At 51.9% G+C, this 27,774-nt stretch overlaps 11 protein-coding genes; 5 read left to right on the top strand and 6 right to left on the bottom strand.

Moving 5' to 3' along the window:
* The window catches only part of CHC_T00006850001 (hypothetical protein), a 1,345-nt gene extending 138 nt beyond the window's left edge, over nt 1-1,207 (bottom strand). Inside the window, exons 1-2 of the mRNA XM_005710108.1 lie at nt 1,184-1,207; nt 33-1,047 (exon numbers count right to left, since the gene is read on the bottom strand). Coding sequence (XP_005710165.1) covers nt 33-1,047; nt 1,184-1,207 — 1,039 coding nt within the window. The remainder of the gene's footprint in view (nt 1-32; nt 1,048-1,183) is intronic.
* A 5,188-nt stretch (nt 1,208-6,395) lies between these two features.
* Nucleotides 6,396-8,569, bottom strand: CHC_T00008692001 (Translation elongation factor 4, Rhodoplastic). Its single transcript, XM_005710107.1, has 4 exons — nt 7,289-8,569; nt 6,774-7,167; nt 6,655-6,667; nt 6,396-6,534 (listed from the first exon to the last, which is right to left on the bottom strand). Exons 1-4 carry the CDS (start codon nt 8,567-8,569, stop codon nt 6,396-6,398), a joined length of 1,827 nt encoding a protein of 608 aa, XP_005710164.1.
* Nucleotides 8,570-9,234: 665 nt separating this feature from the next.
* CHC_T00006849001 (hypothetical protein) lies at nt 9,235-11,289 on the bottom strand. Its single transcript, XM_005710106.1, has one exon. The coding sequence runs from the start codon at nt 11,287-11,289 to the stop codon at nt 9,235-9,237; it is 2,055 nt and encodes a 684-aa protein (XP_005710163.1).
* Nucleotides 11,290-11,925: 636 nt separating this feature from the next.
* On the top strand, nt 11,926-14,277 carry CHC_T00006848001 (hypothetical protein). Its single transcript, XM_005710105.1, has one exon. It carries the CDS (start codon nt 11,926-11,928, stop codon nt 14,275-14,277), a length of 2,352 nt encoding a protein of 783 aa, XP_005710162.1.
* Nucleotides 14,278-14,312: 35 nt separating this feature from the next.
* CHC_T00006847001 (hypothetical protein) lies at nt 14,313-14,483 on the top strand. The gene has a single exon (XM_005710104.1). It carries the CDS (start codon nt 14,313-14,315, stop codon nt 14,481-14,483), a length of 171 nt encoding a protein of 56 aa, XP_005710161.1.
* Nucleotides 14,484-14,514: 31 nt separating this feature from the next.
* Nucleotides 14,515-16,101, bottom strand: CHC_T00006846001 (hypothetical protein). The gene has a single exon (XM_005710103.1). The coding sequence runs from the start codon at nt 16,099-16,101 to the stop codon at nt 14,515-14,517; it is 1,587 nt and encodes a 528-aa protein (XP_005710160.1).
* Nucleotides 16,102-16,122: 21 nt separating this feature from the next.
* Nucleotides 16,123-18,242, top strand: CHC_T00006845001 (hypothetical protein). XM_005710102.1 is given in 5 exon segments: nt 16,123-16,196; nt 16,702-17,282; nt 17,328-17,832; nt 17,936-18,053; nt 18,054-18,242. 4 exon segments carry the CDS (start codon nt 16,123-16,125, stop codon nt 18,051-18,053), a joined length of 1,278 nt encoding a protein of 425 aa, XP_005710159.1. The 3' UTR covers nt 18,054-18,242.
* Nucleotides 18,243-19,495: 1,253 nt separating this feature from the next.
* On the top strand, nt 19,496-20,506 carry CHC_T00008457001 (Translation initiation factor eIF4, subunit E, type 1). XM_005710101.1 is given in 4 exon segments: nt 19,496-19,594; nt 19,595-19,749; nt 19,904-20,330; nt 20,331-20,506. 2 exon segments carry the CDS (start codon nt 19,595-19,597, stop codon nt 20,328-20,330), a joined length of 582 nt encoding a protein of 193 aa, XP_005710158.1. The 5' UTR covers nt 19,496-19,594; the 3' UTR covers nt 20,331-20,506.
* Nucleotides 20,507-20,567: 61 nt separating this feature from the next.
* CHC_T00006844001 (hypothetical protein) lies at nt 20,568-21,332 on the bottom strand. Its single transcript, XM_005710100.1, has one exon. It carries the CDS (start codon nt 21,330-21,332, stop codon nt 20,568-20,570), a length of 765 nt encoding a protein of 254 aa, XP_005710157.1.
* Nucleotides 21,333-21,555: 223 nt separating this feature from the next.
* Nucleotides 21,556-23,227, top strand: CHC_T00006843001 (hypothetical protein). XM_005710099.1 is given in 4 exon segments: nt 21,556-21,596; nt 21,796-21,913; nt 22,272-22,682; nt 22,683-23,227. 3 exon segments carry the CDS (start codon nt 21,556-21,558, stop codon nt 22,680-22,682), a joined length of 570 nt encoding a protein of 189 aa, XP_005710156.1. The 3' UTR covers nt 22,683-23,227.
* Nucleotides 23,228-24,803: 1,576 nt separating this feature from the next.
* CHC_T00006842001 (hypothetical protein) lies at nt 24,804-24,998 on the bottom strand. The gene has a single exon (XM_005710098.1). The coding sequence runs from the start codon at nt 24,996-24,998 to the stop codon at nt 24,804-24,806; it is 195 nt and encodes a 64-aa protein (XP_005710155.1).
* Between the last annotated feature and the right edge of the window lie 2,776 nt (nt 24,999-27,774).

The following is a 27,774-nucleotide window of genomic DNA, read 5'->3' as shown; positions in this document are numbered from 1 at the left end:
ATCTCCTCGCGGGCGCGGCCGCGGCGGGGCACGGCGGTGGCCTCGATGCACCCGCTGGACACGGTGAAGACCGTCGTGCAAGCGGCGGGGTCGCAGCGCCGCTCGACCTTCGCCGCCTTCGCCTCCGTGCTGTCTGCGGGCGGCCTGCCCGCGCTGTACAAGGGCCTTCCCATCAGCCTGTCGGCCCAGATCCCGGCCGGCGCCATCAAATTCGCCGCCTTCGAGACCCTCACCCAGCTCGCCACCAACCTCTTCCCGGACCGCGCCGGTACGCCCGCCGTCGAGTTCGCGTGCGCCGCCATGGCATTCGTGTGCTGCTCCGTCGTCATGGTCCCCGGCGAGCTGCTCAAGCAGCGCTTGCAGGCTAATATGTACCCGGGCTTGCGCTCCGCCGTCACCACTATCGCCCGCACGGAGGGCCCCGCCGCGTTTTATACCGGCTATTCGGCCACCTTGTTCAGGGATATCCCGTACACTATGCTCGAGTTCGGCTTGTACGGCCAATTCAAACGCGCAATGCGCGCCCTCGTGCGCAAGGACAAGCTCTCGCCGCGGGAGGAGATTTTCATGGGCGGCATTGCGGGCGGCTTCACCGGCTTTCTCACTACCCCCTTGGATCTGGCCAAGACGAGGCTCATGACCCAGTCTGCCGCCAGCGGCGCGAGGCAGTACAAGGGCGTCGTGGATGTGCTCACGCAGGTCGGAAGGACCGAGGGCCTGGGAGGTTTGTTCAAGGGCTCGCTGGCTAGGACCGCATGGTTGATCCCATTTACCGCCGTCTGGTTTGGCGTTCACGAGGCGTCGAAGCGCGCCCTGCTGGAGCGAAAGTCCCGGATGGCTTCCGTTAGCAAGACCAAGGAGTCTTAGATCGTCGCGTGTGAGGTGGTTTTGGTCACTGAGGTTTTTTTTTGGTGCAAGATGTGGAGGGGCGGTGCCTGGGTAGGCTTTTTGTTCTTCTTCCACGTGTAGTATAGTGCTGGCGCTAGCAGCTGAAGGTTGTACACTACGTGCACAATACAACCAGGCTGTAGACGGCAGCCGAGAGTTCTTCACGAGTTAACTTTCATGTTGTAAACAGGGACTAAGTTGCTCATTGCATTGCTATCATGTTGACTCAGAAGTATGCTCTCTCCCGTACATGCGGGAGAGAGCATACTGCTGTGTGAAAAGGGGACTATCGAACGCGAAACGGTCGTGCATCATGCATCTTGTAAAGTCGATTTGAATGCTTGCTCTAAAAGCTTTGCTCCGCTGTTGATGGACCAGAGGGATAGCACGTGATGTCTCTCAGGCTTCCTTTTCGAATATTTCGGCGTTCCCCTTTTAAAAGAGCATCTCGGTAGTAAACTGGCCTTGTTCCGGTCCTTTCGCTTTTCAACCCATAAACATAACATGGCTATGACACTACTTTCTACTACACTAGTGTGTTGTTTCATTTCCATTGCTTCCCAACACTGCCAGCTAGGCCAATCGGAATCGCGGCAAACTTCATTGATCCAATGATCCACCTTGATCGGGCGGCAGACAGCGAACATGCCCATGCCTCCGCGACTTTAACATGGGAAAGCAAGATACCTTCACGGAAGGATAGGCAGTTGCATTTCAAAAAACGCATATACTTTACAGTACATTGAGCGTCTTAGCGTCTGATCGGGGACACCGGGGGCGGAGGCGGCCTGCGAACGCTACGCACGCGCTGCGTTTCAGGTTGGAACGGTGGCGGCGGCGGCGGCGGGGGAACCTGGCCCGGCACGACTGTTGGCGGCATGCGAATGCTCTTCACACGCGCGCTGCGTCGGAACGACAAATCGCTGTCTTCCTCGTCGAGCGCGTCATCCGAGATGAGCACTTCGTTCTCGGAGAAGGCAAGCATGGCGCTCTTGGGAACGCCGCGGATCTGCTCCGACATCGCCTGAGCGACGGCGCGCGACTGCCGCTTGCTGGCCGCGCGGATCGCGCTCTTGTCGTGCACGGACACGCGCGACATGCGCCGCGAGGAACGCGCCTGGAACGGCTCCTCGCTGCTGTCACTCAGCTCCCTCTGGTTGCGCGGGCGCGGGATATCGAGCGTCTTGGGCGGCTGAGAGGCCGCGGCGGATGCGAATTTCTTCGGCTTGATCGAAGCAAACATCTTGTTGGGCGGCTTGGTGTGCGCGGCAATACTCACCGAGTCTCGCACGCCGCGCAGTCCTGAGAACGAATCGGACCGCCCGTCGAGCGCGTCCTTGTACTCGGAAGCTTCCGACGAGCTCTTGGTGAGCATGGACTCCCTCGGGAGGGAGCGCGGGGCGCGGAGGCTGGGCTCGATGACGACGGGGGACTCATCATGGAAGGAAACGGTCTTGCGTTTGTTGGCTGTGGAGGACGCTCGGCGCATGATGCTCGGCGGGACGCCAAAACCATCGACGCCGGCCTGCGGAAGCTGAAGCAAGTTGTCATGCTGGCTGCGCTGCGACGGCCCCGCGGTCGACGACGACAACGGGGAAGGAATTTGGAGCATGTCGGCAGCTGCCTGGCGCCTGCGGCTGTCCAGGTCCAGCGGTGGGGGCACATGATATACATCATCGCCGGACGTATCGATAAACTGAATTTCATCGGGCAGGACACCCGCTGAGATCTGTCGGGATAGTGTAACCGGGGGCAAACTGTTCGTAGAGTCGTGGTGGTCGTATGCGCTATCCGGGGCGAGCGGGGGCGCCAAATCATCAAATGTGTCGAGGGGGTTGCCACTCTCCAAGAAGGGCTTGCTCTTCCTCTTTCCCCTGGTGCCCCTCGCTGTGGTAACTGAGGCGCCTCCTCCAAGCGTATCGTCATGGTGGTCGTCACCCAAGTCGGAAAATTCATGAGAGCGTTGTTGTGCCAATGCGGCCTTGTGCACGACCTTGTGATTACCTACCGAGGCCAGTTTGACAATGCCCGACGACAAGTCGTCCTCGATATCGTCAAAGCGCTCAGCGCAGTCGTTGAGTGCCCACGAGTCGTTGCTCACAGCGGGGCTATGGATGAAGCGCGGGTCGCCATTATCCTCGAAAACATCGGACATACGCGGGACGCGGATGGGTGCGAGCAGGGCCGGCGGGGTGCGGCGCGGCTCGTCGGTCTCGGCGTCGGACGAGGAGTAAGTGCGGACGGAGGACGGGTCGGGTCGGCGGCGCTCGGGCTGACTGACCCTGGCCGAGGACGTAGACTCATCGGCGGACAGGGGGGCCGTCGGCTTGGACGGCGGGCGGGAGCGGTTCTTCACCTTGGACTTGCGCGGGAGCGAGCGCTTCTTGGCCTTGGCCTTGGCCTTGGCCCTGCGGGTGGAGATCTTCCCTGAGGCGCGTGTGGACAGGACGGAGGACTTGTTGGTTTGGCGCGGCGGGGCGAGGTTGGCCGTGTCGCGGTTCTCGTCGGCATCGTCCGACTCGGACGGCGGGCGGTCCGGCGTCTCGACCTTGAGCGCGACCGGAACCGACTTCGGGGCGTAGGAGGGGCCGCGTACCACGACGTGCGGGGTCGGTGTGGTCGGGACGGCGGCGTGTCCCTTGGCGCTGCGCACGCGCTCGACGAGCAGGCGGGCGGAGTCCGTACGTGCGGCGAAGCAGTACGGCTCGGAGTGCGCGTATTCGGGGTGCAGCTCCGGGATAGAGGCGGGCACGAAGGAGGTGGGCGCGGCGGGCGCGGCGGGGGTGGGCGCGGCCGTGTCCACGACGACAGGCGGCTTGTAGAAGCAGGCAAGGAGACGCATCGTTGCGGGCGTGGCGGGCGGTTGGTAGGGGGGATGCGGACGGGGATGGAGGGAGGAGGGACGGAAGTTGGTCCGGAGGGGGAGGGGAGTGTAGGACGATGGGGTATTAGAGCTGGTGATCGAGGTGTGTAACGGCAGGATGGCGGGGGGAGATGGCCGTTTCAGGTGGCGGGAATGGGTTCAAATGGGCCAATGGGAATGCAGCAGGTTTGCAGAGCCACGGCTCTGAGCGGGGTGTACGGCGAATTGAGGGGGGACACGTGCCCTTATTGCTCTTGAGGACAGTGTGCCGTTGGCGAGTTGGGCCCTGTCTGATAACGTTTGAAGGGGTTTGAAAAGCCGCTACACCAGATCGTTGGTATGATAGATCCGTGCACAGACACACGCGCTTTCCGGCACCGCACGTAAATTACGTGCTTCCCGCGCTCTTGCTTGTTTCCTGCCATGCTTACACATGTAATTTACGAATCCACATCCCGTGAACGCGGTTCCGACATACACGTGTGTACATATACCACGTGTCTCCTTGTCCAATTCATTCCTCCTTTGATCCCATCCTCCTTTGATCCCATCCTCCCATGCACTTTCCGCCTCCCACTTCCTGCACCCTCCTCCGTCTCCTCCGTCTCCTCCCTCGTGCAACGCACCGACTCAACATGCCGTCTGACGCGGTGACGGCGCGGCTGCTGGAGTTCCTGCACGCTCTAATCCACCTCTGCCTGCACTCGCACGGCGTATACCCGTCCTCGCTCTTCCAGACGCGCCGCCTGCACTCGCTGCCGCTGCCCTACTGCGCGCACGCGCCGCTGCGCGACTACATCACGCGCGTCCTCTCCGACGTGCGCCCACTACTCGCCGCGGGCCGCGTGCGCGCGCTCACGCTCGTCATCGGCCGCGCGCGCGCGCCGCGCGCGAGATACGTCCTGGAGTTCGAGTTCCCCGCCCACGCCGAGCCGAGGCTCGCCGCGCTTGAGCTCCACCTGCGCGCCCACCTCGCCCGCGTGCTGGCAGAGGGCGGCCGCGAGGGCCGGGGGGTGACGCACGTGGATGAGGACGTCCCCGAATGGGACCTCGTCCTGGAGACTGACGGAGTGCACGGCGTGGAGTGGGTTCCGGCCGATGGCGACGAGAGGGGCGGCGCCGGTGGCAGGGTTGTCCCGCTTAAGGACCCCGACTTGAGGGACCCTGTTGTTCGTCTGGCCTCTAGGCTCGAAATTGTGGTCGACGCCGAAGGAGAGTGAGAGAGGGGCGCATATTACGCGCACGTACATTTTCTTGCGGGTGAGGGATCAACAGGGATAAACGCAGATCAAAATGCACCAGATGAGGCGCAAAACCTGGATGCCTGCCTCTTTCGCGCCATCTGCTATCACGTCCAACTCGACAACCGCAGAGCTGTCATACCGCCCCCCATGTCCGCATCCGGCGCCGTCTGTTTCCACGCCGGCGCGCTGCCGTCCTGGCCTGCGCGGCGCCGCCGCGCGCCTATCCGATGCGCAGAAACCCGCGCGCCGGCGCTACCTGCGCTGCCGGTGACGCCCGTAACGCCGCTGTCGTTCCGCGGGCGGACGGTGCACGTGAAGCGGGACGACCTCCTCTCTTACGGCGCGCTGCGCGCGTCGAAGCTGCGCAAGTTCCACGCGCTTCTCTCGCCCACGCTTCTGCGGCGCGCGGCGCTGGTGTCGTACGGTGGCGCGCAGTCCAACGCCATGCTGGCGCTGGCGCACCTGTGCGCGCAGCGCGCGCTGCCGTTCTACTACGTCACGCGCCCCGTGCCGCCGCACCTGGCGACCGCGGGCGGCAACTTCGCTGCCGCGCTCGCGCTCGGCATGATGCACGTGCATGTGCCGAACGCGCGCTTTGCGGAGGCGTTTGTTGACGTGCCGCCGGAGGCCGTGGCGGCCGCCGCGGAGAGCGACGTCATGGCCGCGTGCCCCGCAGCTTTCGACGACTGCCGCCCCGTCGTCGTCCCGCAGGGCGGCGCGTGGCCGCTAGCGGAGCCCGGGCTCAGGCATCTGGCGGGCGAGCTGCAAGTGCAGCTGGCGACGCTAAGGCGCCGCGGGCGGCTGTCGCAGTACAGGCCGATGGTGTTTCTGGCGTCGGGCACGGGGACCACGGCGTACTACCTGGCCAAGCATTTGGGGGAGTCCGCAAAGGTGGTGACTGTGCCGGTGTCGGGCGATGAGCGGTATTTGCTGAGGCAGATGAGGAGGCTGGCGGAGTGGGACGGGGGCAGTGTTGTGCTGCCGGATGTGCTGCGCCCGAGGCTTCGAGGTAGCTTTGCGGATGTACGGAGGGAGAAGCTGGCCATTTGGAAAGAGATGGGCAGGGCAGCAGCGTCGTTCGAGTTCGACCTTGTGTACGCGCCCAAGGCATGGGAGGAAGTTATGTTGGCGGTGGAAGAAGGGCGCATTGCAGGGGATGGCGCGGATTTGGTGTATTATCACAGTGGGGGGATGGAGGGGAATGTCACCATGCTAGGTAAGTATTAACGCGTGGAGAAGCTTTCCAGGCGAGATGGGCAAAATTCTAACCTCATTGACGGAACCCGTGTGTTTTATGCACGCTATAGACAGGTTTAGGCGCAAAGGATTACTGTTAGCAAGCTGATCGACAGCCACTCGAGATGTTGCAGCGTCTTTCTCCAAGGTGTGGCCGTTTTGCATCAACTATCGTTGATGGAGAGCATTGCTTTGAACGCTTCCTGCGGTACATTCACCTTTCCGACGGCCTTCATCCGCTTTTTTCCTGCCGCCTGCTTCTGTATCAGTTTCTTCTTTCGCGAGATATCTCCTCCATAACATCTAAGCAGGACGCACATTGACATTACGATAACGACAGAGAGAAAAAAGGTTGCACCTGTGTTAGTTGGGTTTCTATCCAAAAGAGTATCGGGAAATCTGCGAGGAGCCTCTTCCACTTACTTTGCGGTGACATCTAATGGGTGAACACGGAGAATGCAGATAGAAAACGTTAGCTCTTGCTCACTATGCGAAGAATGCCAAGGGGCAAGTAGCCTCTGGAATGACAGTGTCAAACGTACCTTTCTTCAACGCCGATATCTGTTGGCTTGCGACAACCTTGGCTCCAATTTTGGCCTGAATAGGAATTTTGAATTGTGCTCTAGGCACAATCTCCTTCAGCTTTTTTACAAGTGCCTTCCCAACTGCGTATGATTTTTCTTGATGCACGATGCTCGACAGTGCGTCCACCGGCTCACCATTGATGGCGACGTCAAGGCGCACCAAATCGTTCTTGCGGTAGCCTATGAACGAATACTCCATGGAAGCATATCCCTTTGTTCGAGACTTGAGATGGTCGAAAAAGTCGTTAACCAGCTCAGCCAGCGGAAGGTCATAGACCAGAGTTGTACGACCCTGAACCAGATACTTCATGTCAACATATTCTCCCCGTCGACCTTGTGCGAGTTCCATTAACTGCGGTGTTTGTGTTCAGACGAAATAAGGAAAGAAGTCTTGTTAGATACTTGCGCAAGATCACCAAAAGGAAAAGTATCGAATGTTATCTAACGGCATAATCCGGGCTCTTGTTACTTACCGTCCCAACGTATTCTTCAGGGGTAATAATTTCCAGCTTGCAGTACGGCTCGGAAATGAATTCTCGTTTCGTTGCTTCTGGGAGGTCTGCAGGGTTGTCGAGGAAGAATTCCTCGCCTTTAGTTGGCATGACGGAATACACGACGGAAGGGGCAGTCGTAATAATGTCTAGATCGTACTCCCGCTCAAGGCGTTCTTGAACGACGTCCATATGAAGCAGTCCCAGAAAACCACACCGGAAACCGAATCCCATCGCGGCTGAATTTTCAACTTCAAACTGCAGCGCAGCATCATTTAGCTTGAGCTTTTCGAGGGAATCCTTCAGGTGGTTGTATTGGTCGCTCTCAACTGGGAATAGGCCTGCGAAAAGCATTGGCTTGGCTTCCTGGTAACCTGGTAGCGCCTCATCAGCTCCCTTCGCTGAGGTTGTGATTGTATCGCCTACACGCGCATCATCAACAGTTTTGATACCCGCAATAATGTAACCGATTTCCCCAGACCTCAAGACGTGGACAGGTTGCTGTTCTGTGGTCATCACCCCAATCTCTTCAGCGTAAAACTCCTTCTTGGTAACCATGAACTTGATTTTATCGCCCTTATGTATTTCGCCATCAACGACTCTGAAATACACAACCACGCCTCGGTACGGATCATAATAAGAATCAAAAATTAGAGCTCGAAGAGGCAAGTGAGAGTTTGCTCGAGGCGGAGGTATGTAGTTAATGACACCCTGAAGGATTTCGTCGATACCAATTCCCGCTTTTGCAGATGCCATAACTGCATTGGTGCAGTCCAAGCCGACAACTTCCTCAATTTCACGCACAACGCGGTCGGGTTCAGCACCCGGTAAGTCAATCTTATTCAAAACTGGAATCATCTCAAGGTTGGCATCCAATGCCAAGTACACGTTGGCCAAAGTCTGTGCCTCAACCCCCTGCGATGCGTCGACAACAAGTAAGGCACCCTCACAAGCTTCCAAGGAGCGAGATACCTCGAAGGTGAAGTCGACATGACCCGGCGTATCGATGAGATGAATGACATAATTGAGCCCATCTACTGGGTTAATGTAATTCATCCTGGCGGCGTTGAGCTTGATAGTAATTCCCCTGTCGCGTTCAATGTCGTTGCTGTCCATGAATTGGTCCTTCATGTCCCGCGAGGACACCGTACCGGTGACCTCCAAAAGCCTGTCTGCTAACGTGCTTTTCCCATGGTCAATATGCGCAATGATGCTGATGTTTCGTATCCGCTCGGGAGGAACACTGATGTAGCCGTTGTTCATCAGCTCAGAGGATCCTGTCGATGTTTCTGGCTGCACTGCTTCGGCTACAGCCACTGCTGGTACCCTGAGCGGAGCTCTTCGATGGGCGACGGAATAGTTCAGGCATACGTATGGTGGGCAAAAGGCAGACTGCTGACGCAATTGCGCTGTTCTCAATGCGGACCGCCCCGGGGCTGTACCCACGGGAACACCTGTGAAAGCCGTCTTCCCCATCTCCATACCTGAAACAAGTCTGTGCACCGACAAGCAGCCGTTGAATAGCCAAACCTTAGGTGCAGATGCTTGTCTTTAAAAAACGCTGAGTTGTGGAGCTCATGTCGGAACTCGAGGTGGCATACCGGAGCGTTGGACGTTTCCGGAGATAGGAGTCTTGTTGAGCCCAGCCAGAGCTCTACACACGACGGTTCTGTGGCTCAGTTCAAGTCCTCGCTTGGTATGATATATATTTTTTACCCAATAAATTACAAGATAAAGGTAGCCTCGCGGTTACTAACAATAAACAACGGGGCGTACTGTACCGCATGCCATTTCCACGTACAGTAATTTACCGCAGTAGGAGCATTCATCCCCCCTACCGCACTACTAGTTCCCCTACATAAGAAAAGCCTTGAGCCAGTCTGCGACCCTTTCGGTGCGGGTTGATTCCCAACCATACTCCGGCAATTCTACAAAGTCTGCACAATAACTCTGTCTCGTTGTTCCTGCTTAATATCTTCCAGCTCCCATCCTGAGTTGGACTTACCGAGACGCAGAATTTTGTCGTGATAAGCCAACAACGATGGGCGGTGCCCAACGCTTACTACCGTTACCCCGAGGCCCCGAATCATGTCATACATACGCTTCTCAGCGTCAATTCCCAATGCCGAAGAGCCTTCATCGATAATTGCCAGAGACGGTTGCGAGAGGAACAGTCGAGCAAATTGAAGCCTCTGTTGCTCACCCAGAGACAACGTGTCACTCCAATCTGCAACCGTATCCAACCCTCCCATTCTTGCCGGCAACTCGTGCAAGTCCACAATGTCGAGCACGCGCATCAAAGCAGCATCATCGGGAGGGTTCTCCTCAGTGTCCGGATCGCGAGGGTAGAGCAGGTTTGCTCGCAAACTCCCCAAAGTGCAGTACGGCTTTTGAGGAACGAAGAAGATTGCATCAGAGGACGGACATGTAACCAATCCAGAACCGTTTTTCCACAGCCCAGCGATTGCCCGGAGAAGAGAACTCTTGCCGGTACCGGACGGACCGGCGACGAGGAGTCTGTCCCCGGCACTCAAATGAAATGAAAGATTAGTAATCAGCTCTCTCTCAACACTTCCCACTGGCGTCATCAGCGTCAATTCTTCAACACTAAGCTCTCTGGTCCGGCCGGGAATCTCTCGGATCTGGATGTTCTTCGACGTCCCCTCTTCCAATGTTTTCGCTTTATCGCCAACGGTTGCTGTGTTGAACGTTCTGTTTTCCTCATCCACATTGCTCTCCAGGGCCTGAACAAACTCCGCCAGCCTGTCAATGCCTGCGCCGAATTGACTCAAACTGTCGAAGCGATTGACGACAAGGGAAAGGTCGCTGAGAATGTGAGAGAAAGCGCCAAAACTTTGCGTGACGCTCCCTAGCTCAATTGCACCAGAAAAGTATCTCGGAGCGACGCAGATGGCGGGTAGAACTTGGACAGCATACTTGTACCCTGTTTGTAGAAATCCAAGCTGTCGACGCAAGCGGATGACTTCGCTCATATTGGTGACTGCAGCTTTCAGCCGACGAGTGATTTCTGCCTCTTCGCGCGCTTCACCTTTAAAGAACGCAATGCTTTCGGCGTTTTCTCGAAGGCGAATAAGGCCGTATCGCAAATCCGCCTCACGCACGAGCTGTTGATAATTCAACCCGACCAAACGCTTCCCAACTACGGCAGTCAATACAGTTCCAGTGGTGGCATAGCCCAAGAGGATTGCGAAGAGTGCAGGATAAATAGAGAATAAAATTGCTGAGAAAGACGCCAAGTCGATGGCGGAAACGAGAAGTGTCAGCACAAACGCCAAGGACTCAGAGGTGAAGGCGTTGAGGTCTTGAGCAATACGCTGGTCAGGGTTGTCGACCTTGCCGTCGGCTTCAAGATTGTAAAAGCTTCGGTCAGCGCAATACTGTGCCAAGACGCGCTCTGTGATCCATTCCCGCCATCTGAGTGCGCAGTTATCCCGAAAGTATTGATAGTAAACGACGATGGGCGTGAACGCAACTAGAGCGAAGAAGAATACCGCTGACTGGTGATAAAATAAATCAGCGTTCTTCGTGTTGAGAGCGGTCCAGAAATCCTTCGAAATGAAAGAAAATCCGACTGAGACGCCACTCTGCAAGAAAGTTAATGCAATAACGCCGGCCAGGTCCCAGCGCGCCTTCTTGTCCGACTTCCAGTACGGCATGGCCAGACGGCCGAAAAGTTTCAAGAGACGCGAGACGTCCCGTCTTTTCTTCTCGACATCCGGTTCCTCAGGCGGTTCTGGGACTCGATTTTGGTTGTCGTCGACGTGGCTTCCGCTGGTCTCAGTGTGCGAAGCGCCATTTTGTGATGAGGGCGAGAGGGAAGCTGTAGGGGCATAGGATGTTCGGGGCGGAGAGAACCTGGGGCGACGAGCTGGACGCGAGACACAGACACGTTGAAAAGAAGCACGGGAAGTGGTAGTGAATGGGACGGACGCAAGGAATGCAACAGGGAAGTGCGAATGCATTGCAGACTTGAATTGAGTTGGATACGGCGCCAAGCAGAGGCGATGATGCTGCAGAGAGACGGCAAGGGAAGAAGGCTCCACCTTGTATGGTGTGTTGTAAGGAAAGTGTCCTCAAATATCCCCTGGTTAAGATAGGACGCGTACACGACTTGACTGTTCTGCCAGTGAGCTGGGGACATCCTTGTTTGCTGAGAAGGACACGCGTTGCAACAGAGGCCCCATGGCGGCGGATCAACGACACCAGTGGCCAATACCAGGGACATAAATGAAGACATTCCGCCTCCATTGCCGCTCGCTGTGTCCTTTCACCAACCGTCACATATCATCCAATGATGCCCGCAGTTCGTTTTACACCAATTATATAAAGCCAAGTGGCGGGATGATGCATGCAATACCATCCGCAGACAAATTCGACGCGAGCGCGCAAGAGATACCTGGACCAGCCCGCATTTGCACGCTCTTCCTGTTTTCCGTGGGAGGGAATCGGGAGGGGGAGGAGCAGGCCACAGAATGTATCGATCTTCTCCGTGCAAATGGGTTCGCGCACACATTTGCACGTCGTTGTCGCTGTAATATTATAACCGCATTGGCTTGGATCGAAACCAGTCAACGCCTGCATTGCATCCCTCGCCCAAGATGAGGGCGACCCGCTTGGCGCTGATTGACAATTACGACTCGTACACTCACAACCTCGCACATTTAGTGAGTCTAGCAAATGGCCCTCCCCCAACCGTCATTCGTGCCGATGCCTATCCCACGCTCTCTGCCTTAACCCAAGCTCTAGGAAATTTCGACGGCTACATCCTCTCTCCAGGCCCAGGCACGCCGCTCAACGACAATGACTTCCCTCAATTGGAGCGAGACATTCTCCAAGGTTCAACCCCAATGCTCGGCGTCTGTCTCGGCCACCAGGCTCTGTGTGCCGCATATGGCATGGAAGTCGGTCTCTCCCCAGCGGGACCGGTTCATGGCGGCGTTTCCACTGTCACACGCGCCCCAACAGGGCATGATTGTCCCTTGCTCACCGGCCTTCCCCACTCGTTCCGCGCCGTCAGATATCATTCGCTTGCGGCTAGTTCCTGTCATACTCACTTTCTGAAGCCAACTGCCTGGACTGTCGACAGAGCGGATGACGGTACCATTCACCAAATTCTCATGGCCGTCCGCCACCGCACAAAGCCTTTGTTCGGCGTCCAGTTTCATCCGGAATCGGTTTCATCGGAATACGGACTGCGTCTAGTCACAAATTTTGTCAACATTGTTCGCGCGTGCCGTCGTCCCGCCCTCGCGCCGTGCCCAACTCCGCCAGTCGCCCCTACTTTGAAGCCAGTCACTCAAGGTACTGCCAATTATCGCACGTTGCTGCACCAGGTTCGCTACCTTAGCGTGTCATCAGAGCAATTGTTCGTGGGCTTGTACGGGAAAGAATCTGAGGCATTTTGGCTGGATAGTAGCAATGCTGTTCCCTTGGGCTCGGGAATGTCTCGATGCTCATCGCCAGAATTACCACCGGATCCGCCGCATAATTGTAATGGCGGGGAGGAGACTCCGAGCGCCGCACCAACCTCGGAGAATGACCAAGAAAAGTCATCCAGAGGACGTTTCTCTCTCATGGGTGCGTGTACAGGACCGCTGTCCGAAACTATCACCTACGATGTCCACAAACGACTCCTCAATGTAAGGACCAGCACAGGATCCTCGCGCGCATTGCACGACACAACAATTTTTGAGTACCTCCAGTCCTGCTTATCGGCCAGATACGCTCCACAACACCCAGACTTACCAATTGACATGAATGGTGGGTATGTCGGGTTTTTTGGATACGAACTGAAAAAGGACACTCCCGGAGTCAAGAGAAACGAGCACGAATCGACACTGCCAGACGCGTGGTTTTTGTTTGCCGATCAAGTGCTTGTAATTGACCACGAAGAGAACAGTTTCTATATGGTTGCAGTCGTTCCCACCGATTCAAAGGAGCATTACATTACCGCATATCAATGGTTTAACGACGTCCGCTCGTTTCTCGAGAACCCTGGTGATGTTGAGCAGCCAGTTAACGGGTTGAGTGCATTCAGCCCAGACAGACTTGATTCTGTGTTGCAATTTGTTCCCGAGCGAACAAGAAGCTCGTACCTAGAGGACATCCGCAGATGTCTTTTTGCGATCGAGACTGGAGAGAGTTACGAAGTATGTCTAACAAACCGCCTGAGAACGGTTCTCCCGGGGACAACTGAAGCTGATCCTCTGCACATATACCGTGCCTTGAGATTAATTAATCCAGCCCCGTACGCTGCATATCTTCGGTTGAGTTCGGACGTGGCTGTCTGCTGCGCCTCACCAGAAAGGTTCTTACAGATAGACTCAACATGCGTCGTAACCTCTAAGCCGATTAAAGGCACACTACCACGTGGTAGAACACTCCAAGAAGATGAAGCCCTGCGAACTATGCTCCAAAACTCTGAGAAGGATAGGCGTGAGAACCTAATGATCGTTGATTTGGTAAGAAACGACCTCAGTCGCACATGCGCGGTCGGCTCTGTCCAAGTCCCACGCCTCATGCACGTGGAGTCGTACGCATCCGTTCATCAGCTAGTGACAACTGTCACTGGAGTCCTTAATCGACCAGGTGACGCACTGAAGTGTATTCAAGCTGCATATCCGATGGGTTCGATGACTGGAGCACCAAAGGTTAGAACGATGGAAATTATTGACGAACTTGAGAATTCTCCTCGTGGAATATATTCAGGAAGCATTGGGTATCTCAGTCTGAGTGGCGCTGCAGACTTAAACGTAGTCATAAGGACGGCTGTGGTGAATGCAAATCAAGTTGAAATTGGGGTAGGAGGAGCTATTATTGCTCTGAGCAGTCCAGCGGCGGAATACGAGGAGCTCATTCTCAAGGGAGGTGCAATCATGCGCGCAGTGGCTCTACAATCGACAGGGCGAGAAGACTATGTCGTATTGCATGAACACAGCAAGATGCCGTAGCAGGCGTGTCCGCCCGCCTCTTGACGTTGTAGAATATGTATGTATATATAGCCGATTTAACTAACTTCAAGGCACACCCAAACTCCGAGCTTATGTACGAATCATATCAAGCTACATCTGATCGGAACAAGTGTTGCTACACAAAGCATTTTCAGGACTCTGCTTGGTCTTCTAGGTATGCTCAGCACCAGTCCAGTTCCGTATAACAAACTCTCGTCCTGGGAAGTTGCGCGGGCGTTATTTTGCTTCACGAGTGGTAACCGAGAATCCATTTTGAGTTGAATCCATTTGTACTCTAGAGAGAAAGAGAGGCCCTCGCAGTCTGAGTTTGTCCTCTTCGGCTTCGTCCCCATCAGAAGAATCACCACCATGGCCGAAACTATTCAACATGTTGCCGGCTTCGTCCGTATTAAAACGAGCAGCAAACTCTCCGCGCTGTATTTTAGCAAGAGAATTGCACACATCGCTAATTTGTCCTGGTGTAAACAAACCAGACAACTGCATAGTATAACGATGCTCCGGTTGCTCCCCCGGCTTACCTGGTATTAGCATTTGCCTAGCGTTCAAGACCTCTGCGGAGTAAATCGTTGAACCTCGAAAGGGCTTATCGCATACTAGCAGCGGAACATCATCAGCATTTGATATACCTGGCCCTCGAGACAGCAAAAAGTTGAACAGTGCATGGATTGCAAAGTCTCCTTCAACAACTACACCAGGGTCTTCGAAGCTAGATGGCCGCTCCACTAAGGTGAACGGCACCTCGTGTTCACTCATCAGTGCTCTCAGGCCCGTCGAAGCCTTTGCAACACTCGCTCGGAAGCAAGAAGACTGGTTGTCGTTCGCCGAAGATACCATAGCTGTGCTTCTTCTTCTCTTCTTGCTCCCCGCCCATGGTTTGCCTCTGTTAAACAAAACTGTTGTAGTCTGTAGCAGCACGTAAAAATCCGGTATGTGACCATGTCGATACCCAAAATATAGTGATTGGAATGCGCTCTGCCAGTTTATAAGCCTGTGGACTGCGAACTTCTTCTCGTCATGAAGCGCGTGCTCTTGCCAAGATGCTCGCCCGTAATTGGATGTCAAGACTTGCCATCGCGATGATATTACTTTGGGCAGAGACTCGCCTGGACAGCGGAAATGGAGTAAAGCTTTGTAAAGACATTTCTTCCAGTTCAACACATCTTCATCAACGTTTGACCGGGCTTGCAAAACGTTGGAATCATCTTCAAGTCTATTCCGGTCATTTCGCGAGACGGGATCTTGACGTTCGTCATTCGCGGTACTGGATTTACCGTTTGTCAATTTCGCAAGCGCACCGTATTCATCACCCTGCCCTCGTCGAAGAGCCCATCGCAGTGTTGATTTTGACACTACGTCAACTTTCCTTTTCAAGGTCAGGTCCATAGGAATCTGATCAAACTTTCTTTCGCTTACGTTCTCATCTCGTTCGAGTTGTTCGCTGAATGCACGAGAGTCCGCATCATACACAACCTTTGACGCGTCGTCGTTTCCGATGACGGTGGGGAGATTCGAAAGAGAACCCATGTTGTCCAAGGTGTTTCCAAAAGAGGCCCAGATATTGTTGGGTGCCTCTTCCCCGAGAAATTGCTCCGCTCTTGAGCGTCCACCACCAATAAGGTCAGTGAGAGTGGGCATGTTAGCTTCTCGTATGTCCGCGACGCTGTCCATTTCGACACGGATCTGAGATAGACGGCCATTGGAATGGCGATTTCCAAGCGGCGGACGCTTTCCCTTGGTGGCAGAGTTCTGCGTCCGAGGTCGTTTTCGAGTGGGGCTATTGACCCCACTTGCTCCCCCCGCCATTTGGCACACCGCCTTCTTCAAATGGCAGAGTTAACAGAACATTTCCGCACGTCTCGCCGCTGGACTCTTTACTTCTCCACCCATAGAAACCCTCGGTGATATTCCCAAGATGTTGAAAGGCGTTGATGCCAAGCTATAAGGCTGCAATCACGGTGTGTAGTGGCTGAGGTGCTTACCGAAGCTATTGCATGGCCACACCCTTATCCTGATTTCCAGGGGTTTGGCACGTTTGGAAATTTGACTTCAAAAGAATTCAAAATGAGGAATACTTGCATTGCTGGACATAATCCTTACGATGGCAGTGAGACACAAACAAATATCCTGTTAAGCTCAGCACGGCGTCACTTCCTGCACGAGCTCCGCACGCACCTCTCGTCTCGCTCTAATGCTTCGGACTTGCTTAAGAAAGGCGCGCTGAACTGGCAGACCACCACGGAAGAGTCAAGCAAGAAGTAGTCCCTGCTCTATTGTATAGTTCAGAGCTCTATTACCAACACCCGCATTCTATTCGGGTGTACACGTATGCAACACACAAGACCCTCGCTTGTTGCGACCTGTTATACTTCGGGTATAGTCAACCATGCTTGGCCGCTCTACTAGGCGATGCGTTGCGATGGCAAGGCATGTTCACCGCGAACAAATAGTTCCGAACCGGTGGTTGCATGCTGCCACCCTGGAAAGATTCGCCAGAAAACCCATCAGCCGCAAGACTCTTAACGCGCTCGCATTCCCAGATCTCTGCGAGAAAAATTCTCTCTTTGCTAGTGCAAACTATGTCAAGAACGAGTTGCCAACTCGCCTGTCACATCGAATCGTAGATATGAAGGAACTGCCATATTTTGTTCTTACCGCGCCAAGTATTCATCATGTCTATCAAATCTACATCGATGCCTTCTCTTCATGCTCACAATTCCCGCCCATCACCTCACTCGGGCAGGAGGCCCTCTTTTGTGAGCTGCTCAAAAAAATTGTTTCTGATAGCGCGGAGGTCGTGCAGTTAGTAGCAGAAGGCCTGTTTCAGTCAAGAATGATTTCACAACGTCTGGGTCTCCATAAAAATCAGCATCTACACGTCCAGCTGCAGGAATGGGTAGAGATATTGATGGCTAGTAGGATTGGAAGACGAGTGCTTGCCGAACAACATATTGCCTTGCATGAGGCCGTCCAGCAAGGAAATGACAGTAATTTGCCCAGAGCTTCTGGTGACTTAAGGAGAAATAATGGAGTTGTAGATATGCAATGCGACGTTTTGCAGTGTCTGAGTCACGCTATCCTCGCGTCGAAGCGCGTCTCTACCTATCACTACGGTGTCTCTCCAGAAGTCTTGATCAGTGGATGCGACGTCATTCACCTGCCGTTCGTGAGAGCTCATCTTGAATACACTTTATTTGAGCTACTAAAAAATGCTATGCGGGCCACAGTGGAACATGCCGGGGGCAAGCGTGGATCGGTGTTTGCTCCACCTGAAGAACTTCCAGCTGTACATGTGCTTGTAGCTAGTGGTCCAAGCGAGCTTACAATAAGGATATCCGATGCCGGTGGAGGCCTAAAACAAGGCGACAAAGATAAAATATTTCAGTATGGCTACACAACCGTTGGAGATCATGCTGCGATTGAGGTTGCTGAGTCTGTCGCTGAAGAATCTTTCCTTGGCAATGCGCTTTCGGATCGTGTAGCCCCTATGCAGGAATCCCCGATGGCTGGTCTTGGCTTTGGGCTTCCAATGAGCCGGTAAGTTATGCACGCATATATCAACTGTACACGGCAACAACCTCGAAATCATGCGAACTTACCATGAACGGACGATTCGCGCTTCTTGCGAATATCGTCGCAGGTTGTATGCTCGCTATTTTGGCGGGGATACGAAAGTAATTAACCTTGAAGGGTATGGATGCGATGTGTACGTGACCCTCTCCCGAACTGGGGACGTACTTGAGAATATCCTAGTATAGTTCGAAACACTACAGTACAGTGACACCCTTGTGTCTCTAACGGAACGAGTGCTTGAACGTTTTGTCGAGTGCGTGATAGACAACAAAGTACTGTACAAAAAGGCTGCGATGACTGCAAATATTAGCAGTAAGACGTAGAAACCATGAAAAGAAACACCCATGTTACAACAGCTCTGGATATAGCAGCTTCAAATTATCTGTTTCTCTGCAACCGCGGGTTAGAGGCAATGTATTGCGATGCAGTATGCGTAGGGAGTGGCGAGTTATTCGATCAAGTATGCAATGTTGCCTCAGTACAGAAACATACCTTCGATCATTCAAGTTTATCATCACATCATGGGCAGCTTCTTCTCGCAGACACAGAACAGTACAAATCTGCAGGCTGTATATTTACCTGTAGGGATATGTATCTGTAAAAACCAAGCTAGTGATTCAAAATCCATATTTCTGGTTTATGAAGAAGTTTGTCAAAACACAAGAACGGTAAAACTTTAGTTGAAGTCGGGTCCCACACCACGCACCGAAATATAGCATAAATTTTCGAGGATATTGAACCATGAAGGATATGCATGACATGTCTCGCTTTAGCGATGTCATAAGAAATAAGACTTCAGTTCGAGCTATGTGAGATTGTACCATAGCATTGGAAGAAGGCATCACTGAAGTCCTCTGAAGAGAAGACTCTCGTAAGTTGCACAGCTCAATTCTCTCTCGTACTCGAAACACATTCTTGAGGTGATATGGGTGAATGCGGGCTGTATCTATGGTGCCTCTCCTAGATACAGCTACAGTACACATTATAATCCATCATTTTCATTTCCTGGGCACGAGAAAAGGACCGCAGTTCCTTTGCCGAACGCATATCAGAGATGTTTTTATACATGTACGGTATGTTGTAGTGTACGGATTGAAAAGGAATTAGTAGGTGCGAGGAATTTGAAAAGTTGTGAATTGATACTGTATGTGGAAACACCGCAGAGCAATAGAATCCAAGTATGCCTTTTTCTGTCTTTAAAACAACCAGCTCCGCCTGCAGAGATGGGCACAGCTGCTACAACCGCTTAAGCAGGTATGCAAGACTGCGAAAAGCCTTGGGTGATTAAATTGCTTTTAAGTTTTGCTGGAAGTGACACATGCCGTTTTAGATTCGCGGTGATAATGAGCAGGCATCGTATTCGAGCTCTGCAGTACCGAAGGGTGCAGTATATTTCTGTTGCCTTCGTACTTGCCTTCCTCCGGCTTCTGCATGGATGGTTCTAAGCCTGGTTGACTGGTTGGTCCTCAAGGGCTTTCCTTTTCTATTGGCTAATCATGTCACATCTTTTGACTCTACAGCCAATAGAGAGTAGAAAAATCAAATATTTTAAAAATTAACTGATACTCCAGAAATGAGTTAATCCCCGTTCGGACAACTTGCGTCCCCGGCGGTACTATGGGCGACGTTTCAATCTGTCGCCGGCCGCATTTACCTACAGACCAACCATCCCGTACTTGCCGCCGCTTTCTAGGCGCATTCACTCTGTCACTCACGCACATTTACTATGACCGAGAACACATCCGCTTCGAAATCCGGAGAACAAAAAACGCACCCTCTCCAGTTTAAATGGACTCTATGGCATGACATTGTCAATAGGTCCAGCTATGGCGCCAACCTACGAGAGGTGGCTTCGTTCGACACCGTCGAAGACTTTTGGGCGTAAGTTACTTCCATTTTTGTTTCTTGCCATGACGAAGAATCTCACTTGCCTTCTCCTTTGTGTGGCGTTAAAGCTCCTTCGAGCAAGTGTTTTGCGTCGTTTGCTAACTATTCCCGCATCTTCCTCGTGCTTCTGATTTTTCAAACCCTGTAGTGTTTTTAACAATTTGATGGAGCCGTCAAGATTACCCCGTAATAACACATACAACCTGTTCAAATATGGAATCGAACCGAAATGGGAGGACAAGCAGAACACCAATGGCGGCGAATGGCGGCTGCCTCTCCCTAATTCCTACAAGGATCAGCTAGACAAATATTGGTTGAACACGCTTCTAACTGTGCTAGGAGAAGGTTTCGGCCCGGAGGAGAGCGATGATATTTCGGGCATCGTGCTCAATATCAAGTCAGGAAAAGACCGTCTTGCGATCTGGACAAAGTCGGCGCTCTCGGCGGACCTCCAAATGCGAATCGGCCAGCGCTGGAAGAAGACGGTTTCCATCACGCACGAAATCGAGTATATCTCTTTCAAGGACGCCATGGGCGGTGCCCGTCGCGGGTCCTCTCGTTACCGAATCGAATAATTCATGATGGCATATTTGCCAATAAGTTTACTCACAACTCAGCTGTTCTCAATGCCTACACTTCGTAAATGCAGTTCTGGGAGGGCTTCAGTCTTCTGTTTAATGAATACTATAATTCTGAGATGAATATGGAATGGTGTCTACTGAGGAATAAAAAAACGTAGAAGCGATGTACAGATACAGTTACACTATTCACAAGTACGTACGTGCTGCTACACCTCAAACAAGAAGATTGGACTAGTCTTCATCTTCGCTGTCGCTCGAATTGTTGGCGAGGCCAGCCTTCTCAGTTTCTTCTGCGTCTGAATCGATAACTTGAGCTCCGTCCGCTCCTACCTCTTTACTTGATTCAGCCCCTTCCCTTCCATTTTGTGTCGTCGGCGCAGTTGGCGCTAGCTTGAGCGTCGGGAGCGGTAGGGGTGGTTCGTTGAGGGCCTTGTCCACCTTCTCTGGAAACTCTCTTTCTTCTCGCTTAAACTTGAGCTTGAGCTGACGTCTAGTTCTCTTCGGAAAGGAGCTCTCCATGAGCGAGAAGTCGGTGCCGAACTTTCTCAGCGCCTCGTAGAACTGATTCGTTTCTACAAGCTCCCACTTCATCGCGGCCTCTCTCTTCGAGTACGTCGCACTCGTGATGTGAGTGGAAAACGCGTGATTCTCCACAGTCACCGCGCCGCGATCCAGCTCGGCATTTGTCGCCGTCCCTGCACTAACTACCAAGCTCGACTGGTCGATGACGATATTACCATCCTCGTCAATTGTAACTTGCGGGGCAACGACGTCCTCATCCTCCTCCCCTTCCTCCTCGTCATCCTTCTCTGCGTCCTTCTCTGCTTCCTTCTCTGTGTTGTTTTCCGCCTCTCCCCCCTCTACCTCCCTTGGCCGTGCATCGGTCGCTTCCTGGTTCCCGCCGGTCTGTTCTCCATCCTCCTCCGGAGGCAATCCCTGGGCCACCCGACGGCGTCGTTTTCGGCGGTCTTTATTCCGTTGCACCGTAGACGGCATCTGCTGGGCTCCGCGACGGCGCCTCATACCAGAGATTATGTCCTTGACGGTTCGGTCGCGAACAGAGGGGCCGACCTGGCGTGCGTCGACGGATGCAGGGCCATCCGCTTCGCTGCTAGCCATAGAGGGCGTTCCCGCCTCCACGAGAGACATGGTCGGAGAAATACGTTGGCAGGTTCTCCGTCAAGGGCTACGGCACTTGAAACGCCGGGCTGCCGTGTGAATGGGGTGGTCGGGTATGAGCGGCAATAGACATGAGCTAGTGTGAGACCAGAGTCACAAAAGTGATGATGCGTGCATCGACCCCACCTGAATGGTTTGCGGAGAGAAGGTCCGAATCCCGTTAATTAAATCGCTCGTCTGGAGAATGCATGATGGCAATTAGGCTCAGGCGAACATAATTCATTACATAATCAAAATTAACTAGGGTTAAAGTGTGGGAAGCCTGATCGTCATTCTGGAGCAGGCCGCCGGCGACCCGCGCACTGAGCATACTGTATCCTGCCACTTCTCATCGTCGCAGGGCCGTCTGTTCTCCTCGCCTTTCATCGTCAAACTGTCGCGCAGCGGAGCGCACCAAGGTAAGTCTTTGCAACTTTTCTCGCGGCGCAGCCCTCATCTTCGAATCCTCGAGCGATTCGCGTCATGGAAATTTTGATGGGGCATTGATCTGTGCCTTGGCCCGTCCGTCGGTGGGTGATTTCACACGGCTGGGTCCACGGCTCACCATGGGGTTGGATAGATGCTATGTGATATTGCCGTTGTCTCTTTGAGCATCCGGAAAGGGAGTGCGCGCGTTATCGATTAATTGCGGACGCAAGCCATCCCCTCTCTTCTTGGTTGGATTCTGCGACTCTATATTTACTGCGCAAACAGCAGTTATTAACATTGCACCTATTGGTACTCTTTCCTTTCTATGAATCCATTTGACTGCGACAGTTTTTCACCATGGTCAAGTCTCAGAACACTCTGAAGATCGTCAAGAAGCGGACGCGCAAGTTTAAGCGCCACCAGTCCGACACACAGATGCGTGTGCCGGAGTCATGGCGCCGCCCGAAAGGTATTGACTCGCGTGTTCGCCGCAAGTGGCGGGGAAAGGTCTCGATGCCTAACATTGGCTACGGGTCTAACAAGAAGACTCGCCACATGCTGCCCAACGGCTTCTTCAAGTTCCTCGTCCATAACGTCAACGAACTCGAAGTCCTCATGATGCAGAACCGCGTCTACTGCGCTGAGATCGCACACAGTGTCTCGTGCCGCAAGCGCATCGCCATCATCGACCGTGCAGCTCAGCTCGATATCAAGATCTCTAACGCCGGTGCCCGCGTCAAGGTCGAGGAGACTGAGTAAGTCAATGTGGAGGTTGTCTGGTGTAGCGTGACTTTGCCTCTATCAACGTAAATACGACGGACCGTCTTTCTAGTCGCCGCAATCCTATATTTTGTAGACTTCGGATTAGTCGGGCACCTGCTTTGACGACGGAACCGGGGTTCGTCTTCTGTGCGAATCTTGATTGATGAGGGTTACGATCTCGGGTCTGTCCACAGCCTGCTGCAATTGTCACTGCGAAGCGATAGAGAGAACTTTCTCTCTACATGTGATGATGCGAACCTGACAAATTGCCCGTACCGTCGACCATCCAGATGCAAATGTGCAGTGCAGGCAGGCGACATGCACTTGAATGGAACTATTTCCCCTGCGTGTGGCTCATGCACTGGAATGGTTCATCGCAGACCGGTCACATCTGAGGCGTGAATTGAAAGGCTGGGCAGCTATTCGGATATCCAATGCTAGAGAGTGGTCTCAAGTGGATTTTAGATGTTTCTTTGAAAGGTGCTTGTTGTAACCTCAATTCTTATCTTTATGACCATCAAATGCTCCTTTTTACATGTTTATTGATTTGTACGCACTGAACCTTTAGACGATGCGGAACCCTCTTTGGGTTCGATTGTAGATGAGGCTAATTCATGGGCAAAACTGCGAAACTTCCACATACTGGATGACCAACGTTTTTCACCGAGACCAACCTATCCTTTATATCCGTCAACTTTGAAAACGTGCTCTCCAGCGGCGAACCAAAAGCCTCTCCAAATGAAGCGGTTGTTGTAGGTCTTTTTCGCAGTCATCCTTTACTGCATAAAATGTTCTAGAGATGTGTGTTCCTCTTAATGCGGCGTCCAAACTTCTACGCACGACTGGCCCTGAACGTACGGTAGAGGGACAGCCTCATTTGGTCTTTTCTACGCCTCGTACTGTAAGCCGTGCGCACTACTATGCCCGCCCCCATGCTTTTCAGGCACAAATTTCGCATGCCGTACTGTAGCAGTTTTGCCGAAGCAGTTTTCTTCAGACAAACGAAATTCAGCTCCAACCGAGAAAGCACCAAAATTTTATGCGCTGAGGACTTGCGGATAATTCAAATTGTCCTCAATCTCAATCCAACCAAATCCTGAATTCAACTGACTCTTCACACTGCAGCATTCTGAAAGTCCTACAGTCTGCACTTTAGCTAGTGTCTATTCTCTAGCTGCTCTCTAGCTAGACGATAGCGATTTGCTTTATATGATGAGGCCAGGTCAGGCTTGCCTCATACGCGGCCAGCTTTTTTTTGCAAAAAAAATACAATAAACCGCAAATTCAGAAAGTCAGTTTGGACACCATTTCTTAAACGTGCCTGCCCTCTGCAATAACATCTTGCAGAACATCGGGATAGCAGTTGTGAGTAGACTGAACGGCTAATAATATAAGTTAGTTTCAATATCCAGTTGACTTTATACAGTAAAAGGGCGCTGTGGTTTCGAAAATTTCAACACATAACGTTTCAAGGCTGCCCAAAAGAGCGTCAACGCCAGGCGCTTCAAAAAACAACCGGAACGGAAATGCATTCACATTGAAATCCATCTTTCTGTAACGCAGAAGCCAGGTGCGGTGGCGAGGGAATCTTTCGCCTTCTTATTGAGGAAGCACAAGTCAAGAAAAAACAAAGTTGAAAAGTAGCCTCTTATTATGAGGTCAATTGGCCTCATCTCGCTTGTCATCTAAACTATAGCCGGGGTTATCAAATTTTCGCAGTTACTTTTCCTCCACGTACACAACAAGGCACCCTTCCATTCATCGACTGACGACAGGTGTTTCCAACGCCAAGCTACAACCCATGAGGTGCGTTACAGGTATTACTAACGGGACTTTCCCTGAAGAACTCACGCGCTAGTGTCTAGGTGACAAATGACCTCATATGAGGTCACTTTTCAACTTATTTTTCTCGACTTGTGCTAGCTCAACAAGATGGAAAAAAGATACTCTCGACACGGCAGTTGACTTCTGCGTTGTGGAAGGGTGGATTTTGGTGAGATCTGCACGTCTTCTCCAGCCATTTTTAAAATGCCCAAAAAGGAGCCTTTTTTGACCAACCTCAAAAGGTTTTATGTTGATATCTTCACAACCAAAACGCCTGTTTAAAAAGTCAACTCATCATTGATACTTCATTAGATTCTTAGTCTCTCTGTGCATTGAAAACCGCCATCCCAATGTTTTGCAAGATGTTATTGCCGAGCGTGTATACGTTAAAGAAATAGTGTCCAAACTGAATGTTTTAAAGTTTCGATTTAATTTATATATTTTTGCAAAAAAAAAGCTGGCCTCATATGAGGCCATGACTGACCTCATATGAGGTCAAATTGCTTGTCGTCTAGACACTAGGCCCGTTCTTAACGAGTCCAAAGCGTCGGCTAATGCTGGTCCCAGTCCGTTCCGAAGATTTTCTCTTGCCGCACGGGTGCCCTTGGAAGTACCGTGACCATTATGACCCGTAGTTCGTTGGAAGTACGTCCTCCAAAAGGATCTCTGAGGGAGATAGTGTTGAATCCGAAATTTTATTTTTTATATAAATTGGCAACACACTAGGAACTGTGTGGTTTTTGTGCTACACGTGGCATGTATGCGAACTCATGCGGCACTTTTCGACGTCTTCGCAAACCGGACAAGGTTGATTATTTGTATATTTGAATGGAGGTCTCCGGAAATAGCAAAATAATTGTAGGAGCAAATCGCAAATCCTCATACCTTTTCCGCTTATCATACCATTTATGTCCGCATTCCCGACGATGGAAACTAATTTCGGCCAGGGATCATCATGATCCCTGGCCGAAATTAATTGGCGTATCAGGGATATGCAGATGATCATCATCTGCATATCCCTGATACGCCAATTTTGTGTTGACTACAATCAACATAAATTTTGGAGCTTTCTAAGTTAGTCCTAACAATTCAGACTATTCACAGACAAAAGCATCCTTTTCACAACGCATTTGAAAATAGCCCAATTGGTTGAGATCTTCTTGGGAATGAATCCGATGGAGTAGGAAAAATTGCAGCCCAAAAACCCGAAACAATTTGTATTGACTGGAGAAAATAGTAATTATATATTTATTCATGTGCAGGTCACGTTATTTATCTTGCTCGAGAATGAAATGGTAAGTAATGTGCCTCTCGTCGAAGAATATCTATCCTGCTGGCAGAGACATTAAGGAAAGACTTCTTCTGCTTTTCATTTCATCTCCCGTGCTCTCAGTATTTCTTTTATCTTCTATATCGACGAACTGATGGCGCGTAGACTCGGCCATGTCCCTACGCAAATAATTTCAATGCAAATCGAGCCTCAGGAAGACTGAGGGCAATCGGCATTACAGTTCAATGTGCAGTACAGTGGACCCTACGCATTAGTGCCGCCCTGTGCGAATACTAGAAAAACCGCACTACTCTGGGGCGGCAATAATCAGTTGGGTGAACCATTGCCCGTCCCTTTCCAGCATATATTAAGGGAGATTTCTCTGTTGTTGTTTCCGACCCTCCCTCTCATTCCAAAAAGGCTCGTTTCGCAGACCTCAAGTGCGATAAAGCATTGCTCACATCGCACTCCACACCCAGACTCCAAAGATTCAAACAACCTTGCCAGAGGAGAGGGAGGTGACGACGTCGTCTGTGACACGTGGCACGACCTGTGTCTGCCAATCTTGGGCGGCACTAATCCGAGGGAGGCAGTAACTAAAGCGGCAGTATTGCTCGTCCCTCTGTAATGGAAAGATTTATCGGACGGCATTACGGTTCAGTGTGCAGTATTGGAAGGATTTATCGGACACGTGTATATAGACGATTATCATACGTAGTTAGTAGCCCGCATATAGATGAAGTTCCCAGCACGACATGTCCTTTTATTGTATTAATGGGATATATGAAAGGGATTGACCTTTAACTCGTCAATCACTGCTGCTGTCGCCAGCTAGAGAGAGCACTTATGAATAGTTAAGATATTTGGACACAAGCTCTTTGTATAAGTTGAGTGATCAATGACCAAATCAATGTGGAATGGATAATACAGGCCTGCGTTTCAAGCAGAGCAACTTTTCCACTGATCAAACCTGGCGGCCCTTCGATAAAATTAGAAAATCTTTAGCTTGCGTCCATTAAAGAACATTTCGTAGCTGCAGAACAGATCTATTCTGAGTCGCGCTTGACGGCAAAGTAGCTTTTTCAACGATCTGTGAGGGATGTAACCTAACAATTGTCCTTTTGATACGCTATGGGAATGCGTTTTTAACACAAAAAAGGTCACGTGCAACGAGCATGTACTATATCATCCGATATATTTGTTTCCGAGGAGGTGCGCACTCGCCCTAAGCAATCACATGCGCTGGCCTCCTCACATCACTTGAAAAATATATAATGCATTGCACACGTTGTACCTCTCAATAATAATTGAGCGACATGTAACTAGTTGAAAGCGTTGCGTTTACATGGAAGTTCAAGTTATGTTGGCGGTTTTCAGTTTCTTGCGGAGTCGTATTTCGTTATTCAGTGCTGCATGTACAGTTTGGTGGCGAGCGGGTAGCCATTAAAAGGAGAGCAAATGAATAAATTTTGAATGATTTGGTAAATCTCATTCACTCTTTATCTGAAGACAAGCTGTAGTGCATCGTGGAAGGATGTGTCGAGAGAGTGTGGAACTCTGACAAGTGGTGGACCAGTGCGATAAGAAAATGAGAGAAAAAATGAAAAGCACAGGTGAGAAGGGGATCTGCTGGAGTGATGGACAATAGACTGCCTCCTCGCCAAAATGTCGAATCCGGTATCGATGTAAGTGTAAGGTTCTAAGCACGAGAGAGTGGATGACTAGGGCAGGTTTGCGGGCATATACATGGTGTAGTATAATTTACGGGGATATGGCTGAACACTCGCGATAGTGTTGAACATGAAGAGATCATCGGTAACATTGCATCAACTTCAGATGCGCATACAGTCAAACATATCGTTGCTGCAAGAGCAAAAAGGAGCAGACTCTTTCCCTCCTTCTTGAGTAGGGCGAAGGGTGGAAGCGAATGTGCACGGTGGCAAAAGTTGCAGAATTGCATCGTAGAACAAGTGTTTTGGTGAACAAATAAATTGT

Source organism: Chondrus crispus, genomic scaffold (assembly GCF_000350225.1).
Source record: "Chondrus crispus Stackhouse genomic scaffold, scaffold_53, whole genome shotgun sequence".
Lineage (NCBI taxonomy): Eukaryota > Rhodophyta > Florideophyceae > Gigartinales > Gigartinaceae > Chondrus > Chondrus crispus.
This window is presented reverse-complemented; position numbering and strand designations above follow the sequence as displayed.

Excerpts from the sequence above, each read along its gene's own strand:
- CHC_T00006846001 (XM_005710103.1), bottom strand. The coding sequence starts at position 16,101 with ATGGCGGGGGGAGCAAGTGGGGTCAATAGCCCCACTCGAAAACGACCT.
- CHC_T00006843001 (XM_005710099.1), top strand. The coding sequence starts at position 21,556 with ATGGGGTGGTCGGGTATGAGCGGCAATAGACATGAGCTAGT. Across the intron at positions 21,597-21,795 it reads GGCAATAGACATGAGCTAGT|CAGGCCGCCGGCGACCCGCG; the intron begins GTGAGACCAGAG and ends GTCATTCTGGAG. Across the intron at positions 21,914-22,271 it reads GCGCAGCGGAGCGCACCAAG|TTTTTCACCATGGTCAAGTC; the intron begins GTAAGTCTTTGC and ends TGACTGCGACAG.
- CHC_T00006848001 (XM_005710105.1), top strand. The coding sequence starts at position 11,926 with ATGAGGGCGACCCGCTTGGCGCTGATTGACAATTACGACTCGTACACT.
- CHC_T00006845001 (XM_005710102.1), top strand. The coding sequence starts at position 16,123 with ATGGCAGAGTTAACAGAACATTTCCGCACGTCTCGCCGCTGGACTCTT. Across the intron at positions 16,197-16,701 it reads TCCACCCATAGAAACCCTCG|GCGATGCGTTGCGATGGCAA; the intron begins GTGATATTCCCA and ends CCGCTCTACTAG. Across the intron at positions 17,833-17,935 it reads TTTGGGCTTCCAATGAGCCG|GTTGTATGCTCGCTATTTTG; the intron begins GTAAGTTATGCA and ends ATATCGTCGCAG.
- CHC_T00006842001 (XM_005710098.1), bottom strand. The coding sequence starts at position 24,998 with ATGAGGTCAGTCATGGCCTCATATGAGGCCAGCTTTTTTTTTGCAAAA.
- CHC_T00006847001 (XM_005710104.1), top strand. The coding sequence starts at position 14,313 with ATGTATGTATATATAGCCGATTTAACTAACTTCAAGGCACACCCAAAC.
- CHC_T00008692001 (XM_005710107.1), bottom strand. The coding sequence starts at position 8,569 with ATGAACAACGGCTACATCAGTGTTCCTCCCGAGCGGATACGAAACATC. Across the intron at positions 7,168-7,288 it reads CTGAAGAATACGTTGGGACG|TTAATGGAACTCGCACAAGG; the intron begins GTAAGTAACAAG and ends CAAACACCGCAG.
- CHC_T00006844001 (XM_005710100.1), bottom strand. The coding sequence starts at position 21,332 with ATGCCGTCTACGGTGCAACGGAATAAAGACCGCCGAAAACGACGCCGT.
- CHC_T00008457001 (XM_005710101.1), top strand. The coding sequence starts at position 19,595 with ATGACCGAGAACACATCCGCTTCGAAATCCGGAGAACAAAAAACGCAC. Across the intron at positions 19,750-19,903 it reads ACCGTCGAAGACTTTTGGGC|TGTTTTTAACAATTTGATGG; the intron begins GTAAGTTACTTC and ends CAAACCCTGTAG.
- CHC_T00006849001 (XM_005710106.1), bottom strand. The coding sequence starts at position 11,289 with ATGCATTCGCACTTCCCTGTTGCATTCCTTGCGTCCGTCCCATTCACT.